Source organism: Nematolebias whitei, chromosome 13, assembly GCF_014905685.2.
Source record: "Nematolebias whitei isolate Nwh7 chromosome 13, NemWhi1, whole genome shotgun sequence".
Lineage (NCBI taxonomy): Eukaryota > Metazoa > Chordata > Actinopteri > Cyprinodontiformes > Rivulidae > Nematolebias > Nematolebias whitei.
Window position 1 is genome coordinate 8984285 of NC_056510.1, and position 22524 is coordinate 9006808.

The 22524-nt window shown below is 40.5% G+C and overlaps 3 protein-coding genes across 4 annotated transcripts in view; 2 read left to right on the forward strand and 1 right to left on the reverse strand.

The window, feature by feature from the left end:
• The first annotated feature begins 16 nt into the window (after positions 1 to 16).
• On the forward strand, positions 17 to 16784 carry usp37 (ubiquitin specific peptidase 37). The gene is made up of 24 exons (XM_037686300.1): positions 17 to 133; positions 1191 to 1418; positions 2888 to 3038; positions 4103 to 4191; positions 4278 to 4393; positions 4512 to 4589; positions 4800 to 4888; positions 5837 to 5930; positions 6033 to 6188; positions 6727 to 6855; positions 7065 to 7188; positions 7673 to 7908; positions 8870 to 8987; positions 9105 to 9184; positions 10422 to 10586; positions 12080 to 12133; positions 12278 to 12425; positions 12497 to 12713; positions 13207 to 13373; positions 13490 to 13550; positions 13835 to 13950; positions 14688 to 14757; positions 14905 to 15043; positions 16443 to 16784. The coding sequence occupies exons 2-24, from the start codon at positions 1245 to 1247 to the stop codon at positions 16528 to 16530; spliced, it is 2859 nt and encodes a 952-aa protein (XP_037542228.1). The 5' UTR covers positions 17 to 133; positions 1191 to 1244; the 3' UTR covers positions 16531 to 16784.
• A 1164-nt stretch (positions 16785 to 17948) lies between these two features.
• Positions 17949 to 20911, reverse strand: ybey (ybeY metalloendoribonuclease). 2 transcript variants are annotated; one of them, XM_037686301.1, is made up of 4 exons: positions 20538 to 20911; positions 20304 to 20435; positions 18907 to 18975; positions 17949 to 18159 (listed from the first exon to the last, which is right to left on the reverse strand). In XM_037686301.1, exons 1-4 carry the CDS (start codon positions 20745 to 20747, stop codon positions 18064 to 18066), a joined length of 507 nt encoding a protein of 168 aa, XP_037542229.1. In that variant the 5' UTR covers positions 20748 to 20911; the 3' UTR covers positions 17949 to 18063. The 2 variants fall into 2 exon arrangements, with proteins under 2 accessions (XP_037542229.1, XP_037542231.1); XM_037686303.1 differs by lacking the exon at positions 17949 to 18159 and adding an exon at positions 18765 to 18775.
• Positions 20912 to 21512: 601 nt separating this feature from the next.
• LOC119419800 (minichromosome maintenance complex component 3 associated protein) overlaps positions 21513 to 22524 on the forward strand; it is a 20048-nt gene continuing 19036 nt past the window's right edge. The window contains exon 1 of the mRNA XM_037687182.1: positions 21513 to 22024. Coding sequence (XP_037543110.1) covers positions 21752 to 22024 — 273 coding nt within the window. The 5' untranslated portion in view covers positions 21513 to 21751. The remainder of the gene's footprint in view (positions 22025 to 22524) is intronic.

Sequence of the window (22524 nt, forward strand, 5' to 3'; positions counted from 1 at the left end):
TCCCGCCATCATCGCACGTCGCTGTGAGGCGTCAACAACAAACCCACCGGAGAGAGACGAATGCCGGTGAAACCCACTTTCTGCTCCCGGATGAACACCCAGAGAGGTAGTTCTGCATGCTACATGCTTTAAGGTGAGCCCAGCACCGCCGACAGGCAACGAGCTTTCCCAACGCGATCAAGCCGTGGCTCTGTTTTCATCCCCAGTTTACAATCAGGCAAATTAGCCACTCGGCTAGCTCCTGTTAGCCTGTTAGCAGGTGCGCTAATGTCGGCCTCCCCCTCTTTCCATTCAGCCCCTGCAGAAAAAAAACAAGACGAATTTGCTCCAATCGCTGATTTTAAGTTTCTCTGGTGTTCTTCCTTCAACTTTTCTGCTTGGGAACACATCTGTGACCGACTGTCCTTCGAAAATAAATTAGACGAAACCAAAGCACGTCGACATTGAGTTCTCCCAAACAAACGCGTTATGCTTATACCAAAACCGTTATTTAATTAAAGTACTGTAGTTTCCTGTCTTTGGAAAACGGTCCCTCTGTTCAGAGTGTATTTTTTTGTGCTGTGCTGATACGTTGACGTAAAGCTAGTGTTTTGTTGTGAATTTAAGCAAGAATTTGTACAAACTGATCTGCTTTTTGTGCATAAATGGGCTGAGACACAGCTACTGTACTGTCTTAACGACTTGAACCACCTCATTTAGTGCCTGTCTTCTCACTTTCAAAATACAGTAGACCCAATGAGCCAGATCATCTGTAGGACATTGATTGAAATCAATATTTTTTGAAACTTACTAGCACTAAACTGTGCACTATGTGGACGTATTACTCGCTCATCCTGTGCATTATGCACCTTTTAATTATTTAAAGTGCACCATGTGTTGTAGTTAGTTTTATTGACATGAAGAGTATATGTCTCTGTTTTTAGACTGGTTTGAAAAACTAAAATACCTTTAGAAAGCCTGGAAAACTATTGATCAAGACCAATTTAAATTTATGCAGAACAATCTGACATTTTAGGATGAAAATGCAAACGAATCAAGTGGAACTAGACTTGTGCTTTAATGTACTGCAGACACATTAATGTTCACGCTTGACCTTGCGAGATGTTTATGGTGAAATAACATGGTTGATTCAAAGTTGTTATCTGGTCATGTTTTGTGTACTGACACACATTTTAATGTATTTTGTGTAGGTTTGTGATTGATTGCAAGTCCAAGCCTGCCAAGTGCAGTAAGGATTGTAAGCCATGGCAACCTTAGTGCCCAAAGTGTCCAGTGGTGGCGCCATCAAGATCCGCTTCAACAGCATGGACCTGGGCACTACCAAATGGAAAGAAGGAACTTTTGAGATTTTAGAGAAGGACAACAAAGTTAACCTATGTCTGAAGTTCAACAGTGGTGGCGCTTCTAAAACATTTCAGGTACAAGTTGTTTGTTTGTAGTCTTCTCAGTTGGTGTAACTTTTACATCAGAGGTGGGGATCTTTAGGTATCTCATGATCTGCTTCAGAGGGCTGCAGTTTGATTGTAAAGTAAAGTGATGCATCCGTTATCATACACTACAAACAAAATCATGAGAAAAGATTACCTCAGAGCTAAAAGAAGCCAAATATTTTGCACTAGGCTGCAGTATAAAATACTTCAATTCATTTCTGTTTAATTATATAGCGCCACATCACAAAAGAAGACGTCTCAGGGCACTGTACAGAAACATTCACATACATTTAAATTCAGTTAATAACGTTATCGAAGGAGCCAACATTTCTTTGTGTTTGCCGGGTTAATTTTGTCAGTTTTTGAAGAAGTTGCTGTATAAAGTGTTAAATGCAAATTAATGAAATCAACATATTGCACTGCCAGTGCTTTGCAGAACCATTTTTTCCTAAAAAATATCAATAAATTCCATGTTTTTTTAAATTTAATTTTTTATTTGTGGGCATAAAATAATTAAATAATATCCCACTTTATTTTTTTCTTTGGATTTTAACAAAAACGCAAAAAAAAAAAAAAAGCTTTTTTAGTTGATTTTAATACATTTAATACTTTTGTAAAATGTTTAAAAATCTGCCGTTAAATGATAATTAAAAACACTTTTTGTAAACTTCAGTTCCTTGCTTGTTTGCAAGTCTCAGAGTCAGAGATTCTTTATTGTTCGTTCGACAGACTTTTAACTGAGATACATTTGTGTTTTGGAAACATTTCACCTAAACTGGTGTAACATGGTTTTATTTTTTTTTTGTACCTGAATATAGAATTTCCCATTTTGCTTCGCTTGACGTGTTTTTAAGGGAAAGTTTGTTGAAGTGATAAATAACAGCTCTCCTCTTTCGTTTTTTGCTAGTGTATGTGGTCACATATTTCCTCGTGTGTTTTCATTCATTATGTCCCAACATACTGGGCTGTCACTTTGAATGACAGCCCTGCTCATCTCTGTCTTTGCGTCTTCCTTCCTTAGATAACGTTACTAATTGCCATTTATAATGTATGTGAATGTTTTTGTTCAGTGCCCTGAGATAACTTCTGCTGTGACTTGGTGCTATATAAATAAACTGAACAGAATTGCGTGCACACTCCGCAACATGATGCTATCAACGTTAACTCCATCTTCTGCGCCACATCGTCCCCAGGAAATGCCAAATGCAGACATGAATGAATCGGAATCAGTTTAAAAATGTTAATAACTGACATGTTTTGTATGCAGATTTTGTGATACATCTTTTTTTACGTGCAGCTGTAATTAGACATAAAGTTCTTCCTGATGTTTAGGTCAATGCCTGAATGGAAGATTAATTGGACTTTTACTGAAATGGGAGACAGTGGTAGAAACATATCTCTTTATATTTGACTAATTGTTTATTTGAACATCTTGAATTGTTTTTATATCCCCTCAGCTGAACCAGAACGTGAAAAGCTTCTCTCAGAATCTTAACCGGATCATGTTGACTCTGAAGGACAACAGCGTCATCACGTTGGATAAAATGCCCCCCTCTTTGGTTCAGAGGACGAAAGAATACCTGGAGAAACTGAAGCAGGGAAAGTCAGGTAATCCGATTTTTTTTTTCCATTTTCATTTTCACACTTAAGGAACCCTTTTGGACAGTCTTAAACCAAACTATTTCTCAATGGCATAAAATCTTTTAGACTTTTTTTAAGGGGTGGGGTAAAACATTACACCGGCTGTGACCGTTATAGATGCTGACACATAAAATTACAAAATAATTAGTTGAACTTTTTGTTGCACTTCCACTAAATTATACGTTTGCCACCATTGAGCTAAGCAGCCGTGACATCCACCTCAGCAATTGCCCTTGCTTTTAGGATTTAATCTGCTGGAGTACTTAAAAAAAAAAAAAAAGCAAATTTAAGCCAATTTAAAAAATATTTAAAATGAATCAGCTGTGTGGTTCTTTTAGACCTGGATATTCAGGGCTGTAGCCTCGGATGGAGAGCTCATGTGCAGGTGTCAAAACACAGTTTTAATGCTCTAATGTTACAGAAACTAAACTGAAACTCTGCAACTATTGAGTCGTAGTCAAACAAGTACAAGTACCTACATTTGAATACTTACTAATGTCAAGCACAAACCCAGGCACAAGTCAGTGACGTGTTCAGATTAGGCACGATGAAAGAAGGAAAAAGGCTCCGCTTTGCACAATCTCTCTTCAGCCTTTTGCTTGTTTTCAGTGAGCTGCTCACACACACTTCACAAAGTTCCTGATTTGATTAGTATCCATCTCCTTCGGGCACTGTCGGCCTTTTCCTCACGTTCTTCTTAGAAGATATTTTGGTAGACATTAGAGATGATTCAGTTTTGTGCTGCAGTAACAAAAACATATAAGCAGTTTGTTATGAATGGAAAACTGAAATTTTTGAGCGTATTCAAAATTCAAGCAACAAGATTATGAGCTTCTGTGACTCTGTTGAGGAAACTGAGAACTCCTGAGGGACATTTTGGAGACCGTCTCGTGAAAGCTGTTCATCAACCTGTCGCAGCTCAGTGAGGTGCCGGCTAAAGCGTTAAACTACCAATCGGACTGTGTCACAGTAGAAAAACGTTCACGCCACCAGTTTCCTGTCCAAGCTGATGACTCCAATTTGTTCTTCAGTTTTGAAGTCCTCCCATGGAAGTGCAAACTTCAGCGTGCTCGGTAACCGCTCCATGAAAAACGAGAACAGCCCATCGGGGGAAAAACAAGTGGGACACTTTTTATTTAAACATATTCAAGAAATAAAGAGTTGCTTTTTTTAATAATTTGACTAAAACTCCCCAACGTGTTTCAGACGATGCCAAGGCGACCGAGTGCAGAAGGTCGGGAGGACACGACCCCACGGAAACCTCTGAGCAGCCCGAGCAGAGCGGCCTCCACACCCACACGTGCTGGACTGTCTGAAAACAGGCGAGTGGGAGATTCTTGCTGGGGTTTCTTCTCAGACTCTAGTGATCCACGGCGTCCAGTTTGCACTAAAAGTACTCGCTCTGATTATGTCGTGTATCTGTCAACATGTTTGTTTCAGAGGTGAGAAGAGGAAGAGGCTCCTCAACTCTGAAAGTGACTTAACCGAGGATTACCCCAAAGAAAACGATTCCTCGAGGTGAATGCAGACTCTGTTTGTGTTAGTTTGCATACATTTACATCTCACTCTATAGTTCAAAGTACAGAGTAGATGACATTTTGTTGTTGAACTATTTTATCAGACTACAAGCAGACAACACTTGTTTTTCTGTCTAAGCTCTTAATTTTACTCTTTCGTTCAGAAGTATTTCTTGTATTCCTTTTCTATTTATTGCGTTTGTGTTTTTAGCAACAACAAAGCCACTTCTGACCCATCCAGAAAGTTTCTCCTGAGCTGTAAAGAGAAACTGAAGCAGACTGAGGAGAACAGGAGCTCAGGTGAACTGCTGCCTCCGGGGCTCAAAACACGACGGCGTGTTTGTAATAGAGTCGACGCTTCAGTTTAGAACGTCACTTTCATTTTCTTTACTTTGGATCATTATGTTACAGCAAACAAATAGTTATCAAGTGATTTATCTTAACCCTTAGGAGGTCGTGTTAAAACAATTTTTTTGTCCCTGATGGCAAAAAATGTGCTTTCCAAAATTTGCTGGAAAAAAAAAACTTTTGTCTTTTAACATTACTTAAGCCTCAAGTCTCAAATAATATTTATATTTTTTGGGGTTTTAATCCTTTAAAGGCCAGTATGTTCGTGAAGCTCCACCATTTTTAATGGAAACTAAACAAACACTAAAATAAATTTCAATGAGTTTTATTATTATTATTATTATTATTATTATTATTATTATTATTATTATTATTATTATTATTATTATTATAAAATGTGTCAGTGATTGGTAGCAACATTGATTTTGATGACGTTATTTTTCTACAATGTCAGATTTAACATAAAAATGTACTTTGAGTTTCCTGAGGACAAAATTGTCACTTGACCTTCCCAAAAACTTCAGTCAAAATATTACATATTAATATTTTCCACTTTTAACGAGTCTGTCTTTTATCGTTACTTCAGCCTAAAATATTCCTATCGAATGTTATTTACAATGTAACAAAAGGTAAGGAAAAGACAAATATAGCAGACCTGTTCGTGTGCATGTGAATAAATATTCTGTTATTTTAAGGGAGGTGTCGAGGAAAGTTACATTTAAGGTAATTTGTAGTTTAAATGCAAAAAAAAAAAAAATAAATTGCTGTTTCTAAACTTGGTTAGTTTTTATTATTTGTGATTACAATGTTGACCATAATTATTTTTTTCCACAATCAAGCAGCCCTGCAGTCAGGAAGAAGCGTCATGAGCTTTTAGCTTTGTTCTCCTGCTTTCTGCAGCTCCACTGGGCTCGACTCCTCTTCAACCCACGACGTTTTATGGAAGCCGATCTGCAACTAAAGACTACAGTCAGAATCACTCTTTCCTGGACAGGTGAGTCTGAGCTGAGCTAAATGTCCGAGTCGCTACTGTTCTGATAAAACAGGTGAGCAGATGCTGCTTTACTCTGACAAATGGTGCGGTTGCTCCTGTTAGGCCTTCCAGCACTGCTCAGAGCACCACAGTGAAGAGAAGCCTCGTGCTTCCCAACCACTCGACCCCCTTCAAGAAGGTTCGAACATCTCTGGACTATGGAGGCTGGAACAAGCAGAGGCCCTCTACCCTGACCCAACCACAGCCCCCGCTGCAAGGGTGAGAGATGCACACACACCTATTAGCTGATGTCTTTATTTATTGTCCACTGCTGATAAACAAAAAGTGGACTGTAATGCATTTGCCGGCTGTAAATTAGGTGTGGTAGTAGCTGAAAGTCATCCCCAACACATACCATGAGTGCCAAAGTATTGCACACGATCTTTGTTTAAAATTTGCCAGTATGTACGTGGAGTGAACTGTGTTGGGCTGGTTTCTCACAGGGCTGCCAGTAAACGGCATTCGTGAGAGGGTTTCAGTCTTGCAACTTTTTTGGGGGTTCTGAATTTCTTCCTGTGAGTTGCAGAGTTTTTGATTCCTGCATGACAACTGTTCAGGGCCTAAAGGCCACGCCGATTATAAATGATGTTAAAAAGCGGCACTAAATCTGCCTCGTTTCGTTTCTAAAGCTTACACCTGCAGATTAATCGCAAATGTGCCTACGGCTGCTTAAAACACTGTGTTCAGTGAGACTACAATAAACCTCAAGGAAAAAGTAAAATTGCAAAAATAATGTGTAATTTCCCTCAAACTCCAGGTTTTCTAATCTGGGCAACACTTGCTACATGAATGCAATCCTACAGTCCCTCTTCAGCCTCCCTTCCTTCTCCAGTGACATGAAGCAGAGCATCCCCTGGAAGAAGGTGCCCACCAACGCCTTGCTCAGGTACTGTAGGAATGTTGAAACTGGTTCTGACGTGCACCCAGCCTCAGTTGCCGTTTGGTCCAGCATATTTACATGTTGAAGGTTTTTCAGGGCGTCATTTGCTAATAATGGCAGGTGTTTATTAGAAGACTGTTATAAAGTATGTTATAAAAAAGAGAGACGTTCAGGGAAGATTGATGACTCGTTCAATTTATCCTCACTCTGTGCAGGCGATTTGCCTACCTTATGCTTAAGAAGGACGTGAGCTGTCCGGAGACTAAAAAGGACTTGTTGAGGAAGGTGAAGAACGCCATCTCCTCCACAGCTGAGCGGTTCTCTGGAAATGTGCAGAACGTAAGAGCTCCCCTGTTGATCCAACAATGTTCAGCCAGGTCATCTGGACAGTTCCTTTTTTTTTGTTGAGACATTTCACCCTCCATCTGAAGGGCTTCGTCAATCTGAGAAACTGTCCAGGTGATTTCTTTACCTGGATTATTGAGCATGAACCCTGATCCCCTGTTGATCCTTCATGTCATGGATAGAGATTCAGGAAACGGTTCCTTTTTTTTTTAGTTCTGTCTTTGGTTGACGTTTTTGGATTTTAAGTTGAGCTCTGTCTTTGGATGGGTGTTTCTTTCACACCGAATTTAAATAAATGTTTTTACAATATGTACTGTAAAAAACATTATTTTCACATTGTGACATTTAGTTTTTTATTATTTTGTTAAATGTTTTCATCATTGCAGCACGAGTTTGAGATTAAATCATATAGAAGGTTATAATTTTACATTTAAATCTACATTTATTCTAATTGACTGCGTGCCACCTGTTTTGTCAGGATGCTCATGAGTTCTTGAGTCAGTGTTTGGACCAGCTGAAGGATGATGTAGAGAAAATGAACAGGAACCTGACCAGTGATGCTGCCGCCGTCGCCTCTTCATCCTCCATTGTTTGTGAGAGCGGACCAGAGGTCAAGGTAGAACCCGGCGACGAAGCCGACACCTCCCGCGTCTACACCTGCCCCGTGGTGGTCAACATGGAGTTTGAGGTGCAGCACACGATCACCTGCAAATGGTGAGCCCCGTCAGTCGAGCTAATGATTTTAACTTTGAATTTACCCTCTGAGGTACGCCTGTTCAACCGCTTGTTGGCACAAATGGCTAATCAGCCAATCACATGGTAGCAGCTCAACCCGTTTAGGAATCTGGACATGGTTAAGAAGGGACGTGAGACTAAAACGTCACAAGAGTCAATTAAAAAAACCTTCAAATCATGATTTTGTTTGGACAAATAATCACCAAAGATGTCCCCACCGCTTCAACTCTTTTTGTGTGGCAGCAATTCAAACAGACATTGTGGCACATCAGCCTATCAGTGTTAAATTCATCTTCTCTCTGCAGCTACGTGCTGAGACGAAGAGCGTCTGTGGCACATTTATATAAAACTGAACAGACGTGTTGTCGAGTTCACTTGGTTGATGCCAAGTTTATTTCAGATTTCTGTATAAAATATTTAATGTAAGAAATCTCAGACATGGGAATTATTTTTTTCAATAAAATAATTTTGAGGGGGTGAAAAGTACCCCGCCCCTCGCACAATGATTGCTGAACATGGGCACCGGTGACCCCCGTGACCCAAAATGGAAGAAGCGGGTAAAAGATAATGGATGGATGGATGGGGTGAAAAAGTTGGTCATTTATTTGCTTATTAATTTTATCCCTTTGTGAAAATGAGTTTGACCCCCTCAGGTTCAGAGGTCACGTGGCTTTAATGAGGTGTTGGGTTGTGTACAGTTGAAGAAACGTTTTCAGGTCTGAAAAGAAAAGAAATCAGACTAGAGAGAGGTCAGTCAGCCGAGTTTGTGGTGAAACCCTTTTTTTAAATTATTGATATTTTGTCTCGTTCTCGTGGATCCAGCGTCCTGTCTCGTGACATCGCCCCTACGGTTGAACAGGCGAACACGATGAAGTTTAGTTGGGAGGTTGTTGGCTCTGCAGATGTTGGAGTGAGTGGTGCATTTTCCGTTGTGTTGCAGCTGTGGTGAAGTGGTGACCAAACGTGAGCAGTTCAATGACTTGTCCATCGATCTGCCGCGCAGAAAGAAAACCCTCCCTCTTCGCTCCATCCAGGACTCCCTGGATCTGTTTTTTAGGGTGAGTCTTTAGCATCAGTTATGCTAAAAAAAACTATATTTTTTTCAGTATTCAGGAAGAATTCGACTTTCTTTTCATGACCGTTGTCATTTTTTTTAATGTAATGTTTTTTTGCAGATGGAGGAGATTGAATACTCTTGTGAAAAGTGCAGTGGGAAATCAGCAACTGTTACACATAAGTTCAGCAAACTACCCAGGTACCTGCAACCATGAAACACAAACTCAAAAAGAAACGCATGTTTTATTTTACATTTCTAATGAAGCGGAGCTGCAAGTGGTTATGATGGGGGTCTAAGCCCCCACAACCTATAAGTCCTAATATTGATGCCTATTTATGTCCCCAAGATCCCACTAGAAGTTCAAGGTTCATTTACAACACAAGGTGCTCCCTCTCCAAAAATAAGAAGTTATTTTCTCGTGTTCAGTGCCAGAAAAAGGATTACAGTCTTCCTGATTACATCATTCTAAAAATCTTAACAATATTAAGTTAGGTCCTCTGGATTGATTCTTGTTTTTTTGGAATGTTTCATCTTTTATCCAGAAGACTTCGTCAGTCTGAGATCTTGTAACAAGCTCAGTCTCATAAATGGAACATTCTCCTTGTGGATCAGCCACTTTGCTGCTGACAGTCAGAACCAGCTAATCAAATGCAAATGAAGAGTTTTCTACCTGGATTATGGAGAATGCATCAGGACATCATTCTGAATGAGGAAAACAAAATCCACATTTTCCAGACAGTGGAAATTAAGGAAATTTGAACACTGATATGCTGATTTGCCTCATGTGAAGGGAGTTTTTGGAGTATTTGGGCATGTGATAGTAGGATGGAGTGGGAGAAGGATCAATGGATTGGGGCCTTGTCTTCAGTAATGAGGGTGTTGCTTCGGTCAGTTGCGGTGAAGAGTTGAGTCATAAGGCAAAGCTCTGGATTTCCTGATCTGTCTACATTCCAGCCCTCACCAGTGGTTATAAGGTTTGGATCAGGACTGAAAGAACCAGATCCTGGATACAAGCAGCTGAAATGAGCTTCCTTTGTAGGGTGTCTGGGCTCAGACTTAGAGACAGGGTGAGGAGCTCCGTCATCCAGGGGGAGCTCAGAGTAAAGCTGCTGCTCCTCTGCATTACACTTGCTAAATTTAAAAACTCACTAAAATCCATTAAAAAATCTGGTTGATCTCCCCCTAGTGGTCAGACTTTACTTAGCATTGGACAGGGCTTTTCAATTACAAGTTAATGAAATGCAAACACGTTAAGCTTATAAAATATGACCGAGGGAAGACCAAAAATCCCAGTTTAACACAATTGCCAGAATTTGCAGTAGAATTTAAAAATTAATTTAAAAAATGCTGTCGACTTCCTTTGTCTGGTCCGACCCGAAACGTTCTCGTGCTTCTAAAAAAACAGTTCTTTGAATAAGTATTTTTCCTCCCACAGAGTTCTCATCCTTCACCTGAAACGGTACAGCTTTAACGCTCAGCTGTCCCTGAGCAGCAAGCTGGGCCAGCAGGTGCTGATCCCCCGATACCTGACCCTGCTGTCCCACTGCACCAAATCCACCAGAGCCCCCGTCAGCCTCGGCTGGACCACCCAAACCTCCACGTAAGACAAACCATTAGGTTTGAATAATGAATATAGAACTAGGGATGGGGCCGATCCAGTATCGGTATCGGCCTCCGATATCAGCATAATTTACGTATCGGACTTTTACGATCCAACCTGCAGAGATCCATGATGCATGTTGGCTTCAAACTATGGAATGGATTTCCTGAACGGCGGCGTGTCTCATGAACCCAGAGTAATAAGACCCGCCTCACATTCAGGAAATCCAGTTCATAGTTTGCAGCCAGCTACAACGTGAGGACTGAGTTAGCAGCACTGTGGCTAACAGCTAACCAACTTTTTATGTAAACACGTCCGCTGTGTGGAAGTATTTTACACTAGAAACACCACAAAACAAGACAGCAACGTGCAATGTCTGCAGAGCCATAGCGCCACATTAAACCGCTGTAAAGTTGGTTTTATGTTGGACATTCAAGCTCCGTGGCTTCAGCGGGGCGCTACTCTCGCTCAACCCGAAACAGGCAACTCGACCCCGGCCAGCTGCGTCTAATCTGCCCATCTCTGAGGAGGGACAGACCGAGCGCAGCTGACCGAATCAGGCTGCCTGCTTCGGATTGAACAAGAAGACGTCGATGAAGCCACGGAGCTCAAATGTTTACAGAGAAGTTGTTAAACTTCATCGTAATTAATGATCAACCACTATCAGTTGTAGAAAACAAAGGATTTCTCAGATTGATACTTGCAGCCAAGATATAGTTTACCCTCCAGATATATTTATCAGTACAACAGTAAACAATCATAAAAAACATGATTTGAAAATTACAAGAAAATTATATATATAAAATAAACTAAACAAAAACAGCTACATTATAAAGTGATGTAAATAACTAAAAACAGGAACATGTCTGTTGGTTTATGCCATGAACTTGGCAGGTGTTTAAAGCCATTTAACATTTAATTTTATTTAATTCATTTATTCATTCATTTAAAAGAAACAAAACAATCAAAAAGAAAACATTGAATGAAAAGAGTGCAGAAAGAAGAAAAATCTTATATCTGCCTCTTATTTAAAAAAAATATAAAATAACTTTTAAACAATCACTTAAATGAATCACTTTAATATCCACTTTAAAGCTATGAATAAAAAGAAACATGTTTTGTGTTAGCAGAATTTAATTCTAACATTAAAACTTATCCAACATTAATAGCTTAACTTAAGTTGCCTTTTTGGACATGCATGCATATATTTGTACAAATTGTACTAGAGAGCAGATTATTACAGCCTCATATAAAATCAATGATGATCATGATATCTGAACTGGATCGTATCGGTTGATATTCAGATTTAGGTATCGGGATCGGAAGTTAAAAAATGTGGATCGGTGCGTCCCTATAAAGAACTAAGTGTCGGGCAGTGCAAAGATTTTATTTTTTATCCAAAAAAATCATTAGTTTTGATCTAAATAACTGAAAAATAAATAAAGTCCTCTAATAAATAGATACATATTTTTTCATTATTTTATTTCTCCCAGGTCAAAAGCACCTAAAACATCACAGTCTATCAACTCCTCCACGGCACCTCTTCGGTGAGTTTCGCAACCGCATAGAGAAAAATAAACGTACACAAAACAAAGTTGTTCTTTAGAGCTCAGAACTTTTTGTTCCTGGAATAAAATTAGTTTCCTGCTCGTAGATGAAGTAATTTTTTATCAGTAAAACACTTTTTGTAGAAGAACCGGAGGAAGAGCAGCCAACTCCAGCTGCAGCTCCATCCTGTTGGACTCCGACTGTGAGGAGGAGCCCATCAGGAAGATAAGCGCCAGCCGTAAGCGCCGCCTCAGCAGCTGTCTGCCTGACGACGACGACCGTCCAGAAGAGGTGAGCGCCCGCACATCGGACTGTCCGCCTCCTTTCTCGGTCTGTCATCTTACAGTTCGGTGCACTTTCAGAGGGGAGCAACGGTGGATTCAACCGAGTTCGGCGGGATAAACGATGATGAAATGCTGGCGGCCGTGTTGGAGATGAGCCGACGGGAAGCCGGGCTGTCTGCGTCGCCCCCCCTGGAGGACAGGCAGACGAGCAGCCCCGACACCGGGTTTGGGGACTCGGACGTCCAGGACCTGGATAATCACACAGACCTGCAGGAACCGGAAAAACAACCTGCAGGTAACGTCATCAAGAAACTTTATGAACAGGTGTCTGAGGCTCAAAGGCTGCCACTGTTTCAGGGCTATTCAACTGGTGGCCCCGGGGCCAAACCAGGCCCACGGGCGTGCTCAGTTCGGCCCACCAATGGGTTCATTTTTAAATAAAACTAGATTCTAAATCGTAAAACAAATTTACTTAATGATAATAACTGCTGGATGCCCGGCCCCTGAGCTCTTGGCTTCCAGTAACTGTGGCCCCCGGAGCAGTTCATTTGAATAGCCCTGCTCTATTGACTGTTTTTAATATCTATTAATCTGTCCAGCTAATTTTTCAATTATTTGGTTAATCTAATCAACTGTTTCTCCAAAATGTATAAGTAACTTAATTATTTAACTTAAAAAAAGCAGCTTTTAAATTTATAGTTTACCACAAAATTAAATCTAAACAACAACTTGCACAATAAAATACAAAATCCAAGTTTAAAGGCTTGAGATGTTTTGGATTTGTATAGATGTGCTGGATTCCCTGGACTTGACCATGGATGAGAACAAGGAGAACCAGACCCCAGAGGGTGTGCAGCAGCAGGGGGAGCTGGACTGGGTCCAGCAGTACAATCTGGACCAAGAGAGGGAAGAACAGGAGCTGCAGCAGGCCCTGGCCCAGAGCCTCCAGGAGCACGTAAGAACCACGTGACGACTGAAGAAGCTAATTATTAAATTAAAACATTTTAAGGGCTTCAACGTGTCAGTGGAGAAAAACTTGAAGTAAATCTCTGCCGTCCTTCCCTCGTGCAGGAAGCCCAGGAGATGAGAGAAGACGACGATCTGAAGAGAGCCACTGAGCTCAGCTTGCAAGGTTTGAAAAAAGTGATTTAACTGCAAACTTTTTAAACTTTTCGGCCCCTGAGAGCCTGCTATGTATTTGGCCAAATGCACAGAACTTTGCTGTGTGATGGTTCCCGTCTGCACAGATCATCAGTTTAAATGTCAACAAGGAGAGGCAGAAGTCTGGATCAGTAGATTTGTTCTCCCAGAGTTGACTTATCCGGAGCGTTTGTTTAGAACATAAACTCTTCAGTCAGACTTTTTGGTTCGGTGAAAATGCTCCTGCACTCAGAGCTTCCTCTCGTCCCCCAACAGAGTTCAACAACTCGCTGCCGGAGCTGCTGTGCTCAGACGACGACTCTGGAAACGAGGACCATCTGGACATGGAGTATACTGAGGCAGAGGCAGAGAGCCTGAGGAGAAACGCTGAGGTACTCGACCTCCTGTCGTCTTTTAACGTCTGCGCCGTCGTTCGATCAAGGCAGATGATGAAATAGTTGTTTGTTCCTGTTGATGAACTCCTGCAGAGTTTGTGGACTCATCATGCACAGATTTTCTTCTTTGACGCTAAATAATAAATAAATTGAGGAACCTCACGTTGTTTTTTTGTAGCACCCGAGGGTCTAAATCCTCTGCTGTTCAGTCATTGTCTTCGTTACTCGCCTTCATTAAATGTAAAATGGTAAATTTTCTTATATTGTTTTATGAAAAGGAAGCGTCTCATTCTTTTACCTAATTTTAGTTGGACTGAGAGAAAGGATTAAATAATGACTACGTGTTTTTGTTCAACTTACAAAATAATTTGAAATAATTTAAACAACTCAAAACTTCACACATGGGAATAAAGTTGTACGAATGATTTGTCTACTTCGTTGTGCCAGCTCTTAATAGTCTCTGTAAACAAATGAAAAAAGATTTCTTAAGAACGTTGTTTTAATAGCTTTAATATAAAATCACAAACACGATGCACAGAAGTCTGTGAAGGCTAAACCTTATTCATACAGAAAGTGACTTTGTATAACGACGTAGAGATGGAAACGTCAGGAAATGCAGATTTTGATGCACCCGAGCGTCACCAGGCAGTTCATTGTGTTTGAACATTTCAGCGTTTATTTCAAACATTTTGATGATTAAATAGCGACCGGCTGACGTGTCCTGTAATCCACAGAGCGGAGACTTGGCCAACTCTTACAGACTCCTCAGTGTCGTCAGTCACATCGGGAGCAGCTCCTCCTCAGGTGAGCTGATCCGCTCGTACCAACAGAGATTCTACGTCTCTGTCTTCTCACTGCGTCGCTGCAAACGCTTAACCTCCCACGGATGGCCATGGGCCTTGCTGCACAGCCGATGGGGGAAATGATCATAAACAGATTCTGTCTTTGCAGGTCATTACATCAGCGACGTCTTCGACATGAAGAAACAGTCGTGGCTGACCTACAACGACCTGGACGTGTCGCGCACGCAGGAAGCAGCCGTGCAGCGAGACCGCGACCGCAGTGGATACATCTTCTTCTACATGCACAAGTGAGCGGTTTGGTGTTTTTGTCACATGGTGGTAGCGTCTCTGTCCTCTGGTTTACACACAGTGAGTTGTGTTCTTATAAATAATTACAACTACCGTACATTTCGCTGAATAAGTCGCACCTTTTTCCATAAATCAGCATGCCCTGCTGATTTCATTGATTCTGACATGGAAAATATTGAACGCTACCGTTTTCAGCCGCTAGAGGGTGCTCAAGTAGTATGGCAAGCCAAGTGTCTACTTAATAAATATGTCTATTAATGAGACGCTTGGCTTGCCATAAAAAGCCACCTTTGTCTCGCTCCAGAACTCCTGGAGCAAACGTTAAATCGGCTGCATTCGGCTGCGCCGCCCAGGCGAAATGCAGCCGATTTGACCATTAAAGTGCATTTATTAAGGACAAGTTCAACTGAGACACCTTTGCTGTAATTTAGAGCAAACAAACAATTGTTTTTAGGTGGTTATCTTGTTAAATTTCGAAGAAATGCACAGCGAGTCCTCCCTCTGCGCGCTCCCACAGCCACAAGTTGATTTTTGAAATGCAGCTGATTTGACAGTCAAAGTGCATTTATTAAGGACAAGTTCAACTGAGACACACCTTTGGTGTAATTTTGAGCAAACAAATAATTGTTTTTAAGTGTTAATCTTGTTAAATTTTTGTTAAAGTCCTCCCGCGCACGATACCGCGGCTGCCATTTGGCAGCCAATCTATCTTTGGCACAACACCGGCCCACATTTCCAGGTCGTCAGCGATGACGCGTAATAGATGCGACTTATTCGGCTGTGCGATGTGTACGGCGGAAAATACGGTAAACATGTTTCTAGAAATATACTTGGACATTCAGCTGCACGGTGAGAACAGTTGAATCAACACGAGATGATTTCTGATGTGTATTCTTTAAGTTCTAATCAAATCTTCCTTTTGTTAAAACTTGTAGAACCACCAGCCCACTAGGGGGCGCTCATTTTGTTTAGGCTGTACTGTTAAAGTGTTTAATAACAGAAATGACGGATTAAAGTTCCTGCAACACATTAAAAGTTTGATTAGGAGTGATTTGTATGTTGTAACGCCATGAAAACAAAACAGACACGTCAACCTGAAGTGGCTGTAATGACACAGATCAGCTTTAAAAATAAAATCCATTTCCCACATGATTAACTAATTTTTTTTAAAAAGAGTCAGATTTTCTTTTTGCCCCCCAGTTTTATAATTAGATTTGGGGTTGTAAATCTCTTCATCGTTTTCAGCTGCAGACAAAAACTGCAGTTAATTTCTGCTTTATTTTTACGTTTTGGGACAGATGATAGTTTAATACAAACATGCGTCAGAACTCTTGTTATATTAGACAAAGGTTCTGTTTGTATTCTGGACACAACTGAGTTGATCGTTTGTCCCCTCAGAGATGTGTTTGAGCAGCTGTCCGAGATGGAGAAATCTGGATCCAGCAGCACCTCGGAGGCAGGAAGGAACGTCCTGCAGCCCCTCTGAGCTCCACTCGGATCCAGTTCTGGTCCCGGGTCGATGAAGCTGAGCTGTGGACGATCGTCGGTTCTGACGTTTACTGTCCTTTTTGTTTTTGGCCTTTTCGAAGCACTTCTTCTTCTACAAATCTCTAAACGAGCCTTCAGACCTCCGCAGGTGGTAAACTACCAAGACTCAAAGTGAATCAGATTTTCCTCCATGTTTCTGAGGCCTGATTAAAAAAAAAACTAAAAAAAAAAAAAAAAAAAAAAAAAAATATATAGATGTATAAAGTTTTTGTTTTGTAAATATATTTTTTCTTTATTTACGACTTTCAACAAACTTTCTCTTTAAAAAGACACATTTATAACATCAGACAGGCTGGTGTTGTGCAGATCGCCTGTTTGCAGAACCCTTTAGTTCTCATCTAAATAAAGAAATTACGCTGGAGTAAAAGCTACTTTAGAGCTACAGGCTCGTTGTATTAACAGGTACATTTGGTGCAATATTTAGGTTGGGGCACAAACGGTTCACACTTCAAATCTATTATTTTGTTTGTTTTGTGTGTGCGTTGTTAATCTTCCAATTGTTTTGTGCTCGATTTGACTCGTGCGTGCATTTTTTTTTCTTTATTTTAACATCGTCTGAAGGAAAATGTTCCAGTTAGTCATATTTTTGGGTTTTGACCTTGTGCCTCCTAAGAAAACGTATAAATACGTGGACGAGCTTTACTTTGAAAGGTGCACAACTTAGTTGTTTTTGTTTGTTGGACCTTATTGTGCAAATCCGATGTTCCTAAATATATATCTATATAGATACAACCAAGATTTTTTTTTTTTTTATAGTATTTGCAGCAGAGGGTGAATTTGTTTAAATTATCCTAAGAAAAAAAATCACAATGCAAGTCGTTCTCACCAGGAAAACTATATAACATAATTCATGTTCCCATCTCTTCCCAGTATCTACCCCTTTGGTTCTTGCTGCTCCTGTCGGGACATTTACTGAAAAAAAAAAACAGATTTTTCCGCCACTGTAAAGATCAGTCTGTAATTCCCCTCATGAGATTGTTTTATCAGATTTTCATATTTTAGCATCAAATATTTAAATTCATGTAAGAGGGCTGTGTAGGTGGATATTAAAGAGGTGCGCACTTTTAATAACCGACGCCATGGAAGCCCGATGTGCTGTTGCACCCGTCGGTGAAAGTTACTGATTTATTTGCCCGTATTGAGCTTCTTTTTTTTTTTTGTTTCCCAGCCTGCGCTCTTCTTAACAGCCTGTTGTGAGGGTCTGTGGATTTAATGGCGTGAGAGTGAACAGCTTTTTCTACCCTTCACACACGACTTGATTCTTCCTATAGCAGATTTTAATAAAAATAAAGTGAAAGAAACTTTTGGAGCTTATTTTTAATGTTTTAAATCCACAAACGGATCTTGTCTTGCAGCAGGTCTTGACAATAAAAATGGCAACGAGTGTTTTTACAGTTTATTATAAATCACATCCTTGAGCAAAACATTTAGGGAGAGTGCAAAACGGGTGGTGCAGCCGTCCCAGCCGCCGTCACGTGTCCTGGCTGACCCTCTTCATGAGCGGCTCCAGGCGTCGGCCGGTGAGTTGGCTGTACCTGCTCAGAATGTAGCTCTCCTTCTGCAGCATCTGCAGGAACATTACACCGGCGGTTGTTTAGGAGCACGTTCACATGAACGAGAAGTTTTAAGTACAGGTGGACTTCTATGCTTTGGAGAACATTTGAAATTAGGGATTCACGATATTAGATTTTTGGCCGATATTCGATACCAATACCGATATTTCCCCCTAGACCTACTTGGAGACTACATAGCTTTCTCTGCTGTAGAATTAAAATACATTATTCTGCCTGGTCTTTATCAGTTTGGCCTGCGACCAAATGAAGATGCCAAAAAGGGTCTGAAAACGATGTAACGCTTCAACTTGGATTATGTTTAATGTCAAATTTATTCTCGACATTTAACACAATGACACTCGGAACAGTGCAAATTTGTAAATTTTCACAAAATCTAAACCTGTTTACAAGTGAAAGGCGTATTAGTAGTGCATTAATAGATAAACTTGACAGATTCTTAAATTAAAAATTAACTTGAATCAGAAGCTTTTTATATTGGTGTTTTTGATGCAATGTCCGATATTTAACTTTTTGGCTAATATCGGCTGATACCATGCTGACAATATCGTGCAACTTACTTAAAATTAAAGCAGATTTAAGATCAACGAATGACGATCTTCAATGTTTTCACTACAGAAGCAGTATTGAGTTTAATCAATGCATTGACAAATAAAAATTCACTCCATTACACTTCAAATGTGATAAAAGTTGGGACAAAATTTTAAAAAGGATTTTTTTTTTCATATAAACTTCAAACTAACCTCAGTCCATTCCTCATCAGTTTCATGCCTGTAGCCCAACAGGTGGCAGATGCCGTGAGCCGTGACGACCTGAGGCAGGAAAAAAGTTGGACCTGATTACTGTAGTTAAAAAAAGACCGATAATTTATTTTTTTTTACATACTTTGTGGAAAATATATATATATTTTTAATTATTACTGACAAAAATCAGCCCAAACTTTGCAATTTTAGGTTAGTTTAGGATTCCGAAAATGATTTCTATTTGCTAAAGGCCTGAATAATGATTTACAAACAGTTTCTTTACTTTCCACTAAGTCAGATGTTAACGTTCAGTAAGGTTACTATGTCCCAGATGGTGATGTCATGGCTTTGTAAGCTTTTGATTGGTTAGTTAACAACATGCAAGTGAATTGGAAGCACCCACTACTACTTTGTGTGGCATCATGGTGTAGTTTAGGGAAAATTTAATAAAATTGGGCGCCAAAAACTCGCACAATCAAACACACGATTGTACATTTCAAGCCCCCCAAAAAAGGATTTCCTCCCCGTCTGCCATCACCGTCACCAAGTTCCAACCAGCTGGAAGACACATTTACAGTTTTGGCTGAAAAATATGTTTTTGTTTCATTAGTTAAAATGTCAGTGAAGTAACAGACAAAACAATGCCTTGATATTTTTCTTGCAAAGTTTAACAAGGTAGAAAAACTGAAATATAAACGCGATGGAAACCATATAAGAGACGGGCTCCGTGTTCTTGAGATGATCGTCTTCTGGTGGAAAATGTGTGCACAAATTAAAGGCTAAGGATCTTGTGAAAATGCTGCTGAAGCTGGTCAGAGTCATTCACAGTGAAACAAGTCCTGGACCACCATGGACTGAGAGAACTCCGCGAGGAAGAAGCCATCACTCCCAAATCAACAAAGAATTTGTAGTTTGAAAATGCACACAGCGACAAAGACTTTGATGTTTAGAAACTTGTCTGATGAAACAAACTGAACTGCTTGGACAACATGACTGTTACATTTGGAGGAAAAGGGCAAGCCTGAAAAACACCATCCCAACTGTGAAGCACAGGGGCGGCAGCACTATGGTGTGGGGGTGTTAAGCTACAGGAGAAACAGGTGTACTTCACAAAATAGATGGCTTCATGTCATGAAAGGAGCATTATGTGGAAATATTAAAGCAACATCTCAAGACAGCCAGAAAGTTGAGGCCTGGACACAAATGGGTTTTCCAAACGGACAAGGACCCTAAACATACGGCCTGATTGGTTACAAAGTGTCTTAAGGACAATCAAGTCAATGTTTTGGAGTTGACATCATAAAGCCTGGCCTATAAACCTGACTCAGTTACACTAATTGTCCTGAGGAGCGGTGTCTGTATACTGTTTTCAAGAAGTTGTGTTCGTATAAACTCACAGTCAGAGAACCATGAAGATCTAATGATTCCTCCTGACACTGCTTCATCACAAACTCAACCCCTAGAAAAATGTCCCCAAGGTTCAGCTCATCTCTGTGAAGAGGGCAAGGCAGCTTCCCTGGTCTCAGGTCCTGAAAATACGCACACACACAAAAAACAACAACACAAAAAACATGATAAAATAGCACATCTACAGAACCAGATGGTTTAATTTGTCATATTTCTGTGTTTACCTCATAGAATGGAAACGAGAGGACATCTGTAGGGACGTTTTTCTTTCTGTATATGTGATTAATCTGCTGAATCCTGTGGTTGTCGACGCAAATGATGCCCAAATCAAATTTCTGGATGCCCAGTATGTGTCTCAGGGTGTCCACGTCTTTGCGCAGCCTGGAGCGGCGGAGCGGTACCACCTTTTGAAGATTTCGTATTACTACTCCCATTTTAAGAATAAACAAAAAGAACACCGCTGTGAGAAATTAAAAACAATATTTCAAGACATGGCTAGACGTGAACTCGACCTCTAATGACAACTAGCTTGGTAGTTGCCAGTTAGCTTCAAACATTCAGGGCCGGTGAGATTTCAAGGTGACACACCACTCAGAAGCCAGTTTGCGCAATAGTAGCTTCCGGTTAGGAGGTTAAAGTGGTTTTGGTTGTACTACTTTTTTGGCCTCAGACACAAGTTTTCTGATCCAAAGGTAGTAAAAGTGCATTTAAAAAACACTTAAAATGCTATTTTTGTTGAACATCCATAAAAATAAAGGTTTCACACAGATCACAAAACGGTTTAAAATAATTTATATTTAGTTCAGGTTAATTTAGTCCAGATTTGACAAGTCTAAATCTTGAATATCTTCAACTAGAACTAATTTATTGCGGTCCATGTCAAAAATAAAAAAGATAACTTCTTTTTTAAACTGTTCCTTGTTATTCTAAACTGAAAGCAAACTTCAGCTACGTCACTATCAGAGTAGTATACGGCCAATCTTCGTGTGTTTATTGTTAAAATTATTGAAAGGAAAAAAAAACTTATCCATTAAAGAAATGTGGCACATGCCTATTTTTTTTTTATAACCTCCTTTATGTACTCTGTTGAGACACGGAACAGAGTGAAATGATGATCGGGGACTGAGGAATTTGTCGGACCGGAACCGGAAATACGTTTTAAAAATGTCTACTGCTTAAACAAAGCCAAAAGAAAAGAAAACTCCGAAATTCAAATAAGGAGTTTCGTATGTATTTCTTTGCTTACCACATAAGATTCTTTAATTTTCATTTATGTGTGATAAATGAACAATTAAAAAAGTAGTTTCCGGAGAAACATTAGCCATGTTTGTGTTGTTAGCGGATGCTAAAAGTTAGCTTAGTGGCGCATTTTGAGTTTTTAGCCCACATTCTTGTTGCGGACTGAATCGATGTCAGATCATTATCGATTGCATGCGCCATGAACCCACCTAACCCGTTCGGAAGTCCACACGGGGGAGCTTTTCAAGCCCCGAACAACTCCTCTAAGCCTGTTCTGTTTCAGACTTTTGGTCAGCAGCGTTCCAGCTCTCAGGGCCAGCAAAGTGTGGGCTTTTTTCAGCCATCCGCCTTTGGACAGCCGTCTGTGATGAATCAAACTGTAGCTCAGAGCAGTTCCATTTTCGGACAGCCCTCGATGATCCAGGTTCCAGTGTTTGGACAGCCGTCACTGGGAACGACGGGGGCAGGCTTTGTGAGTGGTACAAAACCGGTTTTTGGACAGAATCAAAGTTCAGTTTTTGGTCAGACTAGAGGACCTAACCAGAATGTAGTCTTTGGGCAGACCAGTGGACAGAACCAGACTCCAGCATTTGGACAGACAAGTGGACCGAATCAGTCCTCAACATTTGGACAGGCAAGTGGACAAAATCAGAGTGCCGTTTTTGGACAGACCAGTGGACAGAACCAGACTTCAGCCTTTGGACAGACGAGTGGACAGAATCAGACTTCAGCCTTTGGACAGATGAGTGGACAGAACCAGACTCCAGCATTTGGACAGACAAGTGGACCGAATCAGACCTCAACATTTGGACAGGCAAGTGGACAAAATCAGACTTCAGCCTTTGGACAGACTAGTGGACAGAGTCAGACTTCAGCCTTTGGACAGACAAGTGGACAGAATCAGACTTCAGCCTTTGGACAGACTAGTGGACAGAATCAGACTCCAGCATTTGGACAGACGAGTGGACAGAA